The sequence below is a fragment of the Oryzias latipes genome, chromosome 23 (assembly GCF_053564925.1).
Source record: "Oryzias latipes strain Hd-rR chromosome 23, Olatipes_Hd-rR_3.1".
Lineage (NCBI taxonomy): Eukaryota > Metazoa > Chordata > Actinopteri > Beloniformes > Adrianichthyidae > Oryzias > Oryzias latipes.
Genome location: NC_136259.1, coordinates 8082947 through 8096161, shown reverse-complemented (window position 1 = coordinate 8096161; position 13215 = coordinate 8082947). Strand labels below are relative to the sequence as shown.

Here is a 13215-nt window from a genome sequence, read left to right as displayed (position 1 = left end):
TTATTGAACAATTTAAAAACATAGAATATAATTTTTCATACCACTTCAAAGATTGTGGCTAAATATAAAAAAGTGCAGACTAATTAAAGGTTGTTCCGTTTATATTTATTATCCACAACAAAATAAAAAAGTGAATTGCACTTTTTTTTAAAAAGTATAACTGCTAGAAACCTTATCACAAGTGTTTTGCTTTACAAAGATGAAATGAGAAGATAAGACGTCCCACCTTAAAAAACTGTCACTGTTTCGGCTGTTAGGTTGATGCGTAATGAATGGGTGTTGCCTTTAAAAAGGTGGTTTGACAGGAATTTGATTCATTATGATGCCTCTTGGCCACGGTTTGCAAGGACGTGAGCTTCAAACAGTCTTTCTGTATTAAGTGCTCTCTTCTCTTTCCAGCTTGTTTGCATTTCTTTGACAGAATCCTGAGTGCATCTTGCTTAACACGACTGAAAAAAGTCGTTGTGTGTGTGAAGGTCAACAGCACAAACAAGTTATTTCTAGCTAAGCTGTTTGTTGTTTGTTTTTTGTGAAGCTGTTACCTTTGTCAAACTAATGTGCCTATGGAGATATCTGAAATATCTAAAAGAAACCTACTGTGGAAAATTAGCCTGGCCTAAGCCTTTGCTGTCGTTATGGCAACCACATTTTCAGGTTTATAGGACATGACTCCAGAAAACTGAGCGTTATTAGCTTGAGCACATGCAAATGCCAACACAGTGTGACATCTTTTTATTCATTTTAGTAGGGAGTGGCTAGCTAACATGGATCCATCCATTTGTTTACTTGGCTAAAAATAACTAAAGTTCCTTCAGGAAGGTGAAAACAAACTTGCTGATTCGAAGCACGTGCATATCAACTGGGTGTGACTTTTTTGGCTAACTTGAGTATAGCAACTACTGGAAGTGTTTACTAGATTTGCTTAGAGAGTCAAGGGTTAATGAAATATGTAGTAGCATCTAAACGCCCACTTAGTGTGCTCTATCCCCTACTTGTGCAATTTTTTTTACTTAATGTGTTGACTAGATTGAGGAAAGCAGTAAGTAAATAACCTGGTCACTTTTGAGCATGTACACTTGAAATCCCACACAGCACGCTAACTTTTTGGCCAACTTGAGTAGAGCATGGTTTTATCCGTTCTATTTGTAAAATAAACACTAGGTGTGTTAACCAGAACAACAAAAAAGGTCCCTTAGGAAAGCCATGGGTAAAATAACTAGTTGCTAATAAACACTCAAAAAGTGCGCCAACATTTTGGCTAACTTGACTTGAGCATCTGAAAACAAACAATGACTGTGTTTACTTGGTAGAGAAAAACCTTAGTTAATTAAGAAAGCTGAAAACAAACTTGGTTGCTTTGAAGCATGTACATGTGTGCACCAACATAGCACGCTAACTTTTAGGCTAACTTTAACAGAGCATTACTCATACCCTATTTCTACAAACAAACACTAAATATGTTTACGTGGGATAAAAACAAACAAACTATAAAAGCCTAGGTTGTAATCGGCCAAACAGTGCACTAATGTTATCTTCACACCGAGTTTATCTAAAAGTGCGCATATTTGTTTTACTGGCTTACGCTTTCAAAAGTCTCACATTCACACATCACTACCCAAGTTTCTAAGTCCGTTTTTGGGTTCTACGTTCAAAACAGGTTTGCAACTGAACGCACGCTTTCAGTTAAACCAGTTGAACTTTGACCATTTAGGAACTCGGATTTGGCAGTGAATTATGGGTAGTGTCCTTTATAAAACATGGAAGTTCCAACTGTTTGAAAATTAAACAAGGAGGAGAAATTAATGATTGTGGTTTGTACCCACATGGAAATTTATGACACCAAGTCTTTCATATATAGGATTAGCATATGAACACCATATGCTAAAAGCATGCTCAAGATCCCATGCTTAGCATGTTCTTGAACCCACCACATATCCCCTGTTTGTACTTAGCATACCACAAATGCCGGACATGCTGTGTACACACACTGGACATGTGTGGTAACCAGTGTGTATATATGCTTCGTACACACTGGGCACCACACATGCCCAGTGTGTACATAGGATAAACACTTTGCCTAACTTGAGTAGAGCATGGTTTCATCCCCTACTTCTGCAAATAAATGTTATTACTAAATAAAATAAAAAATGAAAATGTGTTACTTAAGAGTCAAAGATTATCTAATTGCTTAGTCGTATCTAAACGCTCACACAGTGCGATACATTTTTGGCTAACTTGAGTAGAGCATGGCTCCATCCTTTACTGAAAACAAGCAATGAGTGTTTAGGAATGTGTTCTGTAGTCCTAAAAAAGTCATCGAAATGAGCAGTGTAATGTCTACTGTGGGCTATTGAACTTTTTAAGTCTGTTTCCCAGCAGAGCACAACTCTGCACTGTTGTGTATCCAGAGGTGTAAAGTACTTGAGTAATTTTACTTGATTACTGTACTTAAGTATTATTTTTGGGGATTTTTACTTTACTTGAGTACAATTAAAAATCAATACTTTTACTTTTACTTAATTACATTTTTTTAGAAAAAAAAGTACTTTTTACTCCTTACAATTTTATTTACAGTCAAAAAGTACTTATTTTTTGGAGATCACTTCATTCTATTTTCCCTTGCTATTACCAAACCAATTGAATTGCGCTGATGCCCAGTTTAATTTAAATGTTATTTATTCTGCCTATGAAAATCGTTTTCACATTATATGAAATTGGTCAGACATGTTCATTGGTCCTTTGGAAGTGACGTCATGTCACATCTATTACCACAATGCACAGCACCTTGACCTGGAAATTAGGGAAATTATAACAGTCAATCAGTGGAAGAAAATGGAGGAAGTATGTGATTCATCAGCAGCTGCGAGCAGCACAGTCCAAAATCAGCCACAGGATCAAGAGCACCCGTGGCCGTATCTTCGCGAATTCTTTTCTTTAAGTGGTGTAAATAAAGATTCATTCAAGATGAAATGTGTCCTCTGTCTCCCGCTTAATAAAGAAATATCGGCCTTCAAAAGTTCGCCATCAAACCTAAGGAAGCATATTGAGGTAAGTACATTAAGTATTTTGTTTTACTGATAGTTTTTTTTTTTTTTTTTTTTTTTTTTTTTTTTTTTGGGTGTGCATGTTTTGACGTTGATGGCGCGCCTTTTATATGTGTAGTAGGCCTATTTTCACTAATGCATGCGATTGACAATATAAGGCTCACGTAATAAAATGCTAAAATGCATTTGTAATTGGTAACGTTAGGTCCACGGGAAATTTGGCGCCTATTGCAGCTTTGAATAATCATTATCATTCCGTGCTCTCATTGTGTTTGAATTCATGCAAAACACAAGAAAACCAAGCGAGAAATTTTTTTCCAAACATGTTGTATTGTCAAAACGGTAACACTTTACAATGAGGTTGATTAGTTCATGTATTAACTAACATTAAATAACCATGAGCAATACATTTGTTACTGTATCTGTTAATCTTTGTTAACGTTAGTTAATAGAAATACAGATGTTCATTGTTTGTTCATGTTAGTTCACAGTGCATTAACTAATGTTAACAAGATATAAAGTATTAGTAAATGTTGAAATTAACATGTATACGTGCAGTTCATTATTAGTTCATGTTAACTAATGTAGTTAACTAACGAACCTTATTGTAAAAGTGTTACCATCAAAACTAATGTAATGAAATCAATTCACCCTGTCATGTCAGCCTTACAGTCCTGTGTTTTTGTCAATATAATCAGAAATAAAATTAATGTTTGATTGTCACTAAATGCTACTGTATTTCTAAAATCAACAAGTATTTAACATTATAAAGTGTGCAATTGGCTGCAAATGTCAGTTTTATTAAAGGGTTAGTTCACCTAAAAATGAAAATAATGTCATTAATGACTCGCCCTCATGTCGTTCCAAGCCCGTAAGACCTCCGTTCATCTTCAGAACACAGTTTAAGATATTTTAGATTTAGTCCGAGAGCTTTCTGTGCCTCCATTGAGAATGTATGTACGGTATACTGTCCATGTCCAGAAAGGTAATAAAAACATCAAAGTAGTCCATGTGACATCAGTGGGTTAGTTAGAATTTTTTGAAGCATCGAATACATTTTGGTCCAAAAATAACAAAACCTACGACTTTATTCGGCATTGTATTCTCTTCCGGGTCTGTTGTCAATCCGCGTTCACGACTTCGCAGTGACGCTACAATGCTGAATAAAGTCGTAGGTTTTGTTATTTTTGGACCAAAATGTATTTTCGATGCTTCAAATAATTCTACCTAACCCACTGATGTCACATGGACTACTTTGATGTTTTTATTACCTTTCTGGACATGGACAGTATACCGTACATACATTTTCAGTGGAGGGACAGAAAGCTCTCGGACTAAATCTAAAATATCTTAAACTGTGTTCCGAAGATGAACGGAGGTGTTACGGGCTTGGAACGACATGAGGGTGAGTCATTAATGACATCTTTTCATTTTTGGGTGAACTAACCCTTTAATGCTGTAATCAGAGAGTGTATGTGTAATTGTTACATTTATTGCATACAATATAAATATTTATTTGTTGTTTTTACAGAGAATGCACCCAAATTACCTCAAAAACTACTCTAAATTGACAGCACAGAAGAGAAAGATCGGGACCTCCACCCATGCTTCCAGCAGTAAGCAACTGAAAGTTGACTCAGTTTTCCCAGTCAAACATGTGTCTCCAGTCACTGTGAACAAAGCTATATTAAGGTACATCATTCAAGGACTTCATCCTTTCAGCACTGTTGATCTGCCATCATTTAAAGAGCTGATTAGTACACTGCAGCCTGGCATTTCTGTCATTACAAGGCCTACTTTACGCTCCAAGATAGCTGAAGCTGCTCTGATCATGAAACAGAAAGTGACTGCTGCCATGAGTGAAGTTGAATGGATTGCAACCACAACGGATTGTTGGACTGCACGTAGAAAGTCATTCATTGGTGTAACTGCTCACTGGATCAACCCTGGAAGTCTTGAAAGACATTCCGCTGCACTTGCCTGCAAAAGATTAATGGGCTCTCATACTTTTGAGGTACTGGCCAGTGCCATGAATGATATCCACTCAGAGTATGAAATACGTGACAAGGTTGTTTGCACAACCACAGACAGTGGTTCCAACTTTATGAAGGCTTTCAGAGTTTTTGGTGTGGAAAACAATGATATCGAGACTGAGGCAAGAAGGTGTGAAAGTGATGACACTGATTCTGAAGGCTGTGGTGAGGGAAGTGATGGTGTGGAATTCCAAGATGCCTCACGAGTCCTGGACCAAGACGATGGCTTCGAATTCCAGCTACCAAAACATCAAAAGTGTGCCTGTCACTTACTTAACCTAGTCTCAAGCGTTGATGCCCAAAAAGCTCTCTCAAATGAACACTACAAGAAACTCTACAGATCTGTCTTTGGCAAATGCCAAGCTTTATGGAATAAAAGCAGCCGATCGGCTCTAGCAGCTGAAGCTGTTGAATCAGAAAGCCGGCTTCAGCTTTTAAGGCCAAACCAAACGCGGTGGAATTCAACTTTTATGGCTGTTGACAGAATTCTTCAAATTTGCAAAGAAGCAGGAGAAGGCGCACTTCGGAATATATGCACCTCTCTTGAGGTTCCAATGTAAGTGTTTTTCCCCTCTATCGATGTAAACAAATGTGGGTTGTTTTTGTTTAATACTCTTTGATTATGCTGATTTCTCCTGTAGGTTTAATCCAGCAGAAATGCTGTTCTTGACAGAGTGGGCCAACACAATGCGTCCAGTTGCAAAAGTACTCGACATCTTGCAAGCGGAAACGAATACACAGCTGGGGTGGCTGCTGCCTAGTGTCCATCAGTTAAGCTTGAAACTTCAGCGACTCCACCATTCTCTCAGGTACTGTGACCCACTTGTGGATGCCCTACAACAAGGAATCCAAACACGATTCAAGCATATGTTTGAAGATCCTGAGATCATAGCAGCTGCCATCCTTCTCCCTAAATTTCGGACCTCTTGGACAAATGATGAAACCATCATAAAACGAGGTAAATGAATGCAAGCAACATACACTTGACGAATTCTAATCTGGGCAACCTTTGAGCCATACCAAAATTATTCTTTTATTTATTTATTTTTGCACTTTTTAGGAATGTTATATCCCATCTTTGGCTGTGATCTCAATATGAATATTGATGTAAAGTATTCTTGCAGCAGGTTGTAGTTATCCCTCAGTGTTTCTTGAAACCAAACTCATATGTATCATATGTGGTTTGGAAATGCAGTTAGATTTTATGCTAAAATAAGGGATTTGCATGATTTTAGATGTAGATGACTGCACGTAAATGTAGTTAATGACAAAATCCATAAAATTTGTTCCCAGTCAGAAGCCCCTCAACCAAACTTTTCTTTGTGTCTGCTCACTGTGCTTGTAGGCATGGACTACATCAGAGTGCATCTGGAGCCTTTGGACCACAAGAAGGAATTGGCCAACAGTTCATCTGATGATGAAGATTTTTTCGCTTCTTTGAAACCGACAACACATGAAGCCAGCAAAGAGTTGGATGGATATCTGGCCTGTGTTTCAGACACCAGGGAGTCTCTGCTCACGTTTCCTGCTATTTGCAGCCTCTCTATCAAGACTAATACACCTCTTCCCGCATCGGCTGCCTGTGAGAGGCTTTTCAGCACTGCAGGATTGCTTTTCAGCCCCAAAAGAGCTAGGCTTGACACTAACAATTTTGAGAATCAGCTTCTACTGAAGTTAAATCTGAGGTTTTACAACTTTGAGTAGCGTGTACTGGCATTAGATTGTCTGTCTTATAGTTTGATAATTAAATACAAACAGTTCTAAAGCAGGATAAAACCTTGTATGCATTTCATTTAATGTTTTTTGAGATTAAAAGCTTAAACAAGAATCTCTAGTTTTCTTTCTTGCTTTTACTTTTACTTCCTTAATACTCAAGTACAATTTTAATGGAGTACTTTTTTACTTTTACTCAAGTAAGATTCTAGCCAGATACTTTTACTTTTAATTGAGTAAAATTTTCCCTAAGTACTTGTACTTTCACTTGAGTAAAATTTTTGAGTACTTTTTACACCTCTGTGTGTATCCATTTAACTCACCCGATAGCTCTAACACTGCTTTGACCCGAAGGTTCAGCTTGCACTTCTGCTTCCCCGCGCATGTCATCACCGGCGAAACACTGACGTTGTGGAACACGGAAGTGTTCAGGTGATCCAGGTGTTCCAGGCATGCAGGAGGAAACCAATCTGCACATGACAGGAGAAGTTTTAAAACATATAGATCTCATTACAACAACCTGTTTAGCTTATAACCAAAAAAAAAAACGACACAATGTTTTTGTGCTGCTTTTGTTAAAGAAATTATGTTTGTTTAATCCTGTTTGCCTAGTCAAAAGGCCTTTGGTTTCAATTTTATCACAATTAAAATTTTTCACACCATGTTACAGGCCTGACATGCTTTCAGATTTTCACTTGATGTAAAAATATAAGAACCCATGTGTGCGATCTGCACCCATACTCACAATCTGCTTTCGTCCTGCAGCTGAGCCCCTACAGGAAGAAAAGAGATGAAATGCACTCAAGCAAAACAGCTTGTTGTGAACAAGTGAGAGTAAGAAGAACAAAGTGACTCTTATTGAGAACAAAGGTAGCTCCCCGAACCAGACTGGGGATTCCCACACCAGAGCTTTTTACATCCTTATTGCTACTCTAGTTTGAATGCAACCAGGACATAAAAACATCCGTGCTGCGTTTTGATGATTTGTATAGTTAGTTTGAAATAGTTATGATGCTGTAACACGTTTGAATGGGCTCAGTTAAACTTTTTTTTTTAAGGAAGAGGAAAACATTTTGTGAAATTGCAAACTATTTCCTCACAGAGATGCAAAGTACAGGTGTTCTAATTTTATTTAAAAAAAACCTGCAATAACAGGAAGATCACACCCATAATAATAAAAATAAGGCAAGAAAAGACAAAAAGAAACCACAGAGCTTCTAGGTAATCTCATTGGCTGTCAGATTCACACCTCCAGAATCACCCTGAACAATGACTAATAAGGAAAAAATGCTAAAGCAAACATGACAAGGAACTTACTAATGTCATTAAAAGTCATCTGCATGCCATTTCTGATTTACAACATCCACATTGTTGAGCAAATTTCCGTTACCTCATTTTCATTACTTACAACAGCTAAATAATAGGGGTATATTGATACACGTAGTTGAATCGAACCGTTTTGGTTCGGCAGCTTCGGTTCGGTTCACTTCTGCACCGTTTCGGTACGTTTTTTTCTTTTTTTCCCCACATATGCATTGTAACGACCCAGCTGCTTTGTCACTTCTAACGGGGAAACAAGTGTCAAGCTGCTAATTAACTAGCTGCGTTGACTGCCCTGCCCATGCTCCACTCGCACTCAAACAGTCTCAGAGAGAGAGAGAGTAGACAGAGAAATAGATTGCTCAATCTCCTTTCCGGCATTTAAACTCATTTATTATGAACACACACAAACAGCGTAACAACATGAACCTCACTTCTCTTCATAGCTCTCTCAGTCATGGTTAAGGATTCAACACACAAGATTTCACATTTCCCATGAGTCTTAGTGGCTATAGGCGGGGCTAACTCCCTGGTCGCCACTGTATAAACTTTGCACCGAGGCAGAATTAATGTTAGCCGTGAGTTTCCTCCGAGACATTATTAGGTGACGGACAGAAAGCATGACAACATACGGCTAATGCAGATGCGAGTCCAGAGATGAGGACCCCCCCATCTCCTTACGCTCTCCTGTGTGGGAACACTTTGACTTTGTTGTGAGCATCCACGAAGGGAAAAGACAAATGGATAAGTGGAAGGCTGTGTGTTGACATTGTTACACAAAGATAGCGTATGCCACAGTAACACATCTAATCTGTTAACAAACTTAAAACAGCATCACCCGACTGTAACAATCAGGTCTACAAGAAAAAAATGTGCAAGTAAAAAAATTTTTTTTTTTCAGGCCAGTGTTACAGTAATTATACAAAGTTTTTGGTTCCTGGCAGCTAATAGTTTTTCTTATTTTACTAAGCAGATCACCGACTAGATGGATGGACGAAAGGACAGACAGATAGATAGATAGATAAAAACTTTATTTATCTTCCAAGGGAGAAATTCAGGTGTCTGGCAGCAAAACACACGCAAACTCAAACAATAAATAACAATAAAATAAGAGTTCATAAAATAGCAGTTCATATCAGGCAGATTTGTTACGCAGCAGTACCGAACCAAAATGTACCGAACCGAGCCCTATGAAATTCTGAATCGAACCGAATTAAGATTTTAGCATATCGTCACACCCCCTACTAAATAACAAACATATAAGCAAACAAATAAACAGGTGTGTCTCGGACGAAAGGGCAAAAGGTCTTTGACCACTGTTGCAGTAAGTACTGGATAACTGAGAGTAGATTGGATATCAACAATGTAAATACAATTATCTGCAACTTGGATCAGAGTGCAAAAAATGTATTCTTTTTGCTTGCCATACAGGAAAATTACATTTTAGTCCACCTAGCGTCTTGTCAATCTGGCATCCCACACCTCAGTGGCTTGAAGCTGTAGACTTAGCTCATCAAGTTCTAGACTAAGCTCATAAAGTTCTAGACTAAGTTCATGAAGTTATAGACTTTGCTAATGAAGTTCTAGACTTAGCTCCTCAGGTTCTAAACTAACCTCATGAAGTTCTAGAATTTGCTAATGAAGTTCTAGACTTAGCTCCTCAGGTTCTAGACTAAGTTCATCAACTTCTAAACTAAGTTCATCAAGTTCTAGACTAAGCTCATGAAGTTCTAGACTTTGCTAATGAAGTTCTAGACTTAGCTCCTCAGGTTCTAGAGTAAGTTCATCAAGTTTTAGACTTAGCTCCTCAAGTTCTTGACTAAGTTCATGAAGTTCTAGACCTAGCACATGAAGTTCTAGACTAAGCTCATGAAGTTTTAGACTTAGCTCCTCAGGTTCTAGACTAAGTTCATCAAGTTCCAGACTAAGTTCATCAAGTTCTAGACTAAGTTCATCAAGTTCTAGACTTAGCTCCTCAGGTTCTAGACTAAGTTCATCAAGTTCCAGACTAAGTTCATCAAGTTCTAGACTAAGTTCATCAAATTCTAGACTTAGCTCCTTAAGGTTTAGACTTGGCTCATGAAGTTGTAGACTTGGCTCATGAAGTTGTAGACTTAGTTCCTCAAGTTCTAGACTTAGCTCCTCAAGTTCTAGACCAGGGGTAGGCAACCTGCGGCTCTCTGTGGTTCTGTAAAATAACTATCATGTTCTCAGATTGTCATGGTGCCTATAGCACCGTCTGGATGTGCGAGCGGGCAGAAGGAGGAGAGCAGCGTGAACACGCAGAGGGGTGTGTCTGCAGCTGTAAACGCAGTCTGTTATGGGATGGAGAGTTCTTCTACAAAGACAGTACATGATGAATGAGGAGTGATTAAAAGCCTCATCATGCAGAGCCTCTCTGGGTCATCTGTCCACCAGCTGTTGTATTTTTGTGAGCAGGTCTGATCCAGGAGCGGGTCGGAATCAGGTGAACTGCTCGTCCCTGGAGCGGCTCCCTGTGCTGACGGCTACGGTTGGCAAGCCAAAGGGTGTTGCAGCTCACTGTGTTTTATTTTTTTGTAAAAAACTGATCCAAATGTCTCTTTGAGTGGTAAAAGTTGACAACCCCTGCTCTAGACCTAGTTCAAGTTCTAAATTGAGTTCCTATAGCCCCTTTGATAGAAAACGACATAAAGTAATAAAACTCAGCATAAAGAGCATATTTAATGTTCTGAAGTGACTAAAAAGGTATAAAAGAGGCTATATATCATAAATTAACATCAGCGCAGCAAAAGATGCCACCATCAAGGTGACCAGTCTACTGATTTTTAACTCATAACTGTTACTTTGCTAGTTGATGTATTTTTGGGCTTAAAGAAAACCACAAAAGATTTTTTCTACAAAAAAAATGGAAGTGGAACAAACAAACAAATCAAAATCCATGTGCGACTACATAAAGATCAAAGGGAGCAGACACATGAGGAATGGTATCACACTGGTTTGATAGGTAACACCCTTAAAATACAAATCTTAACATAAGACAACACCATCATCAACATATAGTAGGATCATCATCTTTTAATTAGAATGCATTGGTGCAGATTTATGTGGGAAATTGTCACTAAAAGAAGGTAACAATCTTAACAAAAGACAATGTCATCATGCAGCAGAATCCTCATCTTTTTTCAAATGTGTTCGTGCAGAATTTTCTTGTGAAATTGTTGCTAAAAAAAAAAATTACCTGAGAACATTTTGTTTGACACCTCTCAATCCTGTCCAGCTCTGTGTTTTCTGCTTCAGTAAAGCAACAGCAGAGAAGAGTCAGGAAAGAAATCCACAGGACCATCATCATCCACACACGTTTTCTTCCTCTGCTGCTGTGTCCCACCATCTCCCCTCTGCTGGGTCAGTTGTCAAAGCACCAGAAGAGCCTCGAAAGAGAGGCTGATAGCTAGTTGGATGGTTTTAAAGTGAGTGTAAAAAAAAGGCGGGGCTTAAGTTGAAATGACTATACCCAACAAGTTTTCATTTCTCCGTACATATTTATCTCTCGTATATATTTCGTGAAACACCTTTTATTTTTAAAAGACTGTACTTTTTCCTGTCCGGTAAATCCTTTCACAGATATGTTTTGAAACTCTACTCTGAACATCTAAGTCCTGATAGCTCCTTCAGAGCCATGGGGAAAGGTTGTGCAATTAAACAAAAAAAGAGGAATTACTGGCAGAAAAAAAAAGAAAAATGCAGGAGACAGAAGGGCACTGTCATAAAGAGATCAAGTGATTTTTTAAACATATTTTTACTCCCTGGAGCTACAGCTTACATTTACAGATAGTGCATACTTCCTCATGGCGTTGTTTACTACTGAAATAAAACACATACTGTTGAGTCACACTTGTAAAGTCATATTTCACTGTTGGTCAAAAATCAACTTCACATTTGAAAAAGAATACAAAATAAAATAAAAAACATGTACCGGTAACTTTATCGTGAAATAACAAGAAAACAACTTTTTGACACTCTTTTTCCTTGTTTTTTCCCCCTACCAAAATAAAACTTGCCCCCTAAATCTACACAGTAAAATTACATTTCCCCACTGAAGATCCTTTTTGTGCATGCAAAGCAGCTGCAATGTTTCTCTAAAGTAAACACACAAATGCAAGTGATTATATACACACAAGCTTCATGTAGGTCAAAAGTGTTGACAGAGCTTCACCTGCTCTTTACTGGAAGAAGCAGGGCCTCATCTAAAGGCCACATTGTGCAACAACACAACAGATCACATCTTGATAAACACTAACCGGTACAACTGATTGCTTCCATTCAAAGACGTAGAAACGTTGCAATAGTACTTACCCACGAGGGGGGAAAAACAATTTAAGTCATTCCAGAGAGGTGAGAAAAGAATGAAGTCATGATGAGTTAGGCAAAAAGCCACGACATCTAAGCAAAGAAAAAAAATTAGCTGCAGAACTGGAGATGCAGAAGTCGACTGAAGTCTGTTGTTTTTCTAAGGGGGCGGTCTGTTTGTTAAGAGCTGTCATTCTTTTCCAAACTGATTTTCCTGCTCTGTTTCAAGGAAAAACTTTGGAGGATGATTTACCGGAAAAAACTGTCTCCCTCTCCCCAAGAGAGCCTCCTTGGCTGTTTTGCCAGATAGAGACATTGTTTTTCGACAGCTAAAAAAAAGTTAAAGTCAGAGAAGTTAATCAGCAATCAATTAGCTTGAATGAGTGGAAAGTGTTGTAGATCTTTACTGCGGTGACACGTTTGCGCTAGCGCACTTTGGACTGCCGTAAATCCTCAACTTGTTTGCTCCTGCAAAAAATATATTTTTTGGCGAAAGTGTACGGTGGCCCTGAAGGGCAAATCACATCAACAAATCACTCAATGCAAAAACGCGTTAAAAGGAAAAAAAAACAAAACAAGAAATAAAAAAAAACATTATATTTTAGAAAACAAAACAATTGCAGGTACTAAAACGGAATAAAAAAAACACACACACATACAAATCCAAAGAAAGAAAGAAAGAATAAAAACAAAAAGGGGACATTTAGGAAAAAAGAAAATTCCAGAAATCAAAATAAAATGCTGAAAACACGATAAGAAATGGTAAAATGTAAGTA

At 38.0% G+C, this 13215-nt stretch overlaps 1 protein-coding gene and 1 long non-coding RNA gene across 6 annotated transcripts in view; one reads left to right on the top strand and one right to left on the bottom strand.

The window, feature by feature from the left end:
- The window catches only part of il17rel (interleukin 17 receptor E-like), a 32963-nt gene that overhangs the window by 14218 nt on the left and 5530 nt on the right, over positions 1 to 13215 (bottom strand). The window contains exons 1-4 of one of the 4 annotated variants that reach the window (XM_078941537.1): positions 12446 to 12583; positions 11331 to 11540; positions 7536 to 7563; positions 7114 to 7260 (exon numbers count right to left, since the gene is read on the bottom strand). In XM_078941537.1, the coding sequence (XP_078797663.1) occupies positions 7114 to 7260; positions 7536 to 7563; positions 11331 to 11480 (325 nt within the window). In that variant the 5' untranslated portion in view covers positions 11481 to 11540; positions 12446 to 12583. Of the gene's footprint in view, positions 1 to 7113; positions 7261 to 7535; positions 7564 to 11330; positions 11541 to 12445; positions 12584 to 13215 lie in introns of those variants that run through there. The other 3 variants (XM_020714322.3, XM_023952280.2, XM_078941538.1) reach the window with 3 other exon arrangements.
- Positions 2401 to 6905, top strand: LOC111946918 (uncharacterized). Of its 2 annotated transcripts, XR_013653459.1 has the most exons (4): positions 2401 to 3048; positions 4576 to 5633; positions 5719 to 6035; positions 6423 to 6905. It is a non-coding gene; the product is annotated as an uncharacterized LOC111946918 (long non-coding RNA). The 2 variants fall into 2 exon arrangements; XR_013653458.1 differs by lacking the exon at positions 2401 to 3048 and having other exon boundaries at positions 4379 to 5633.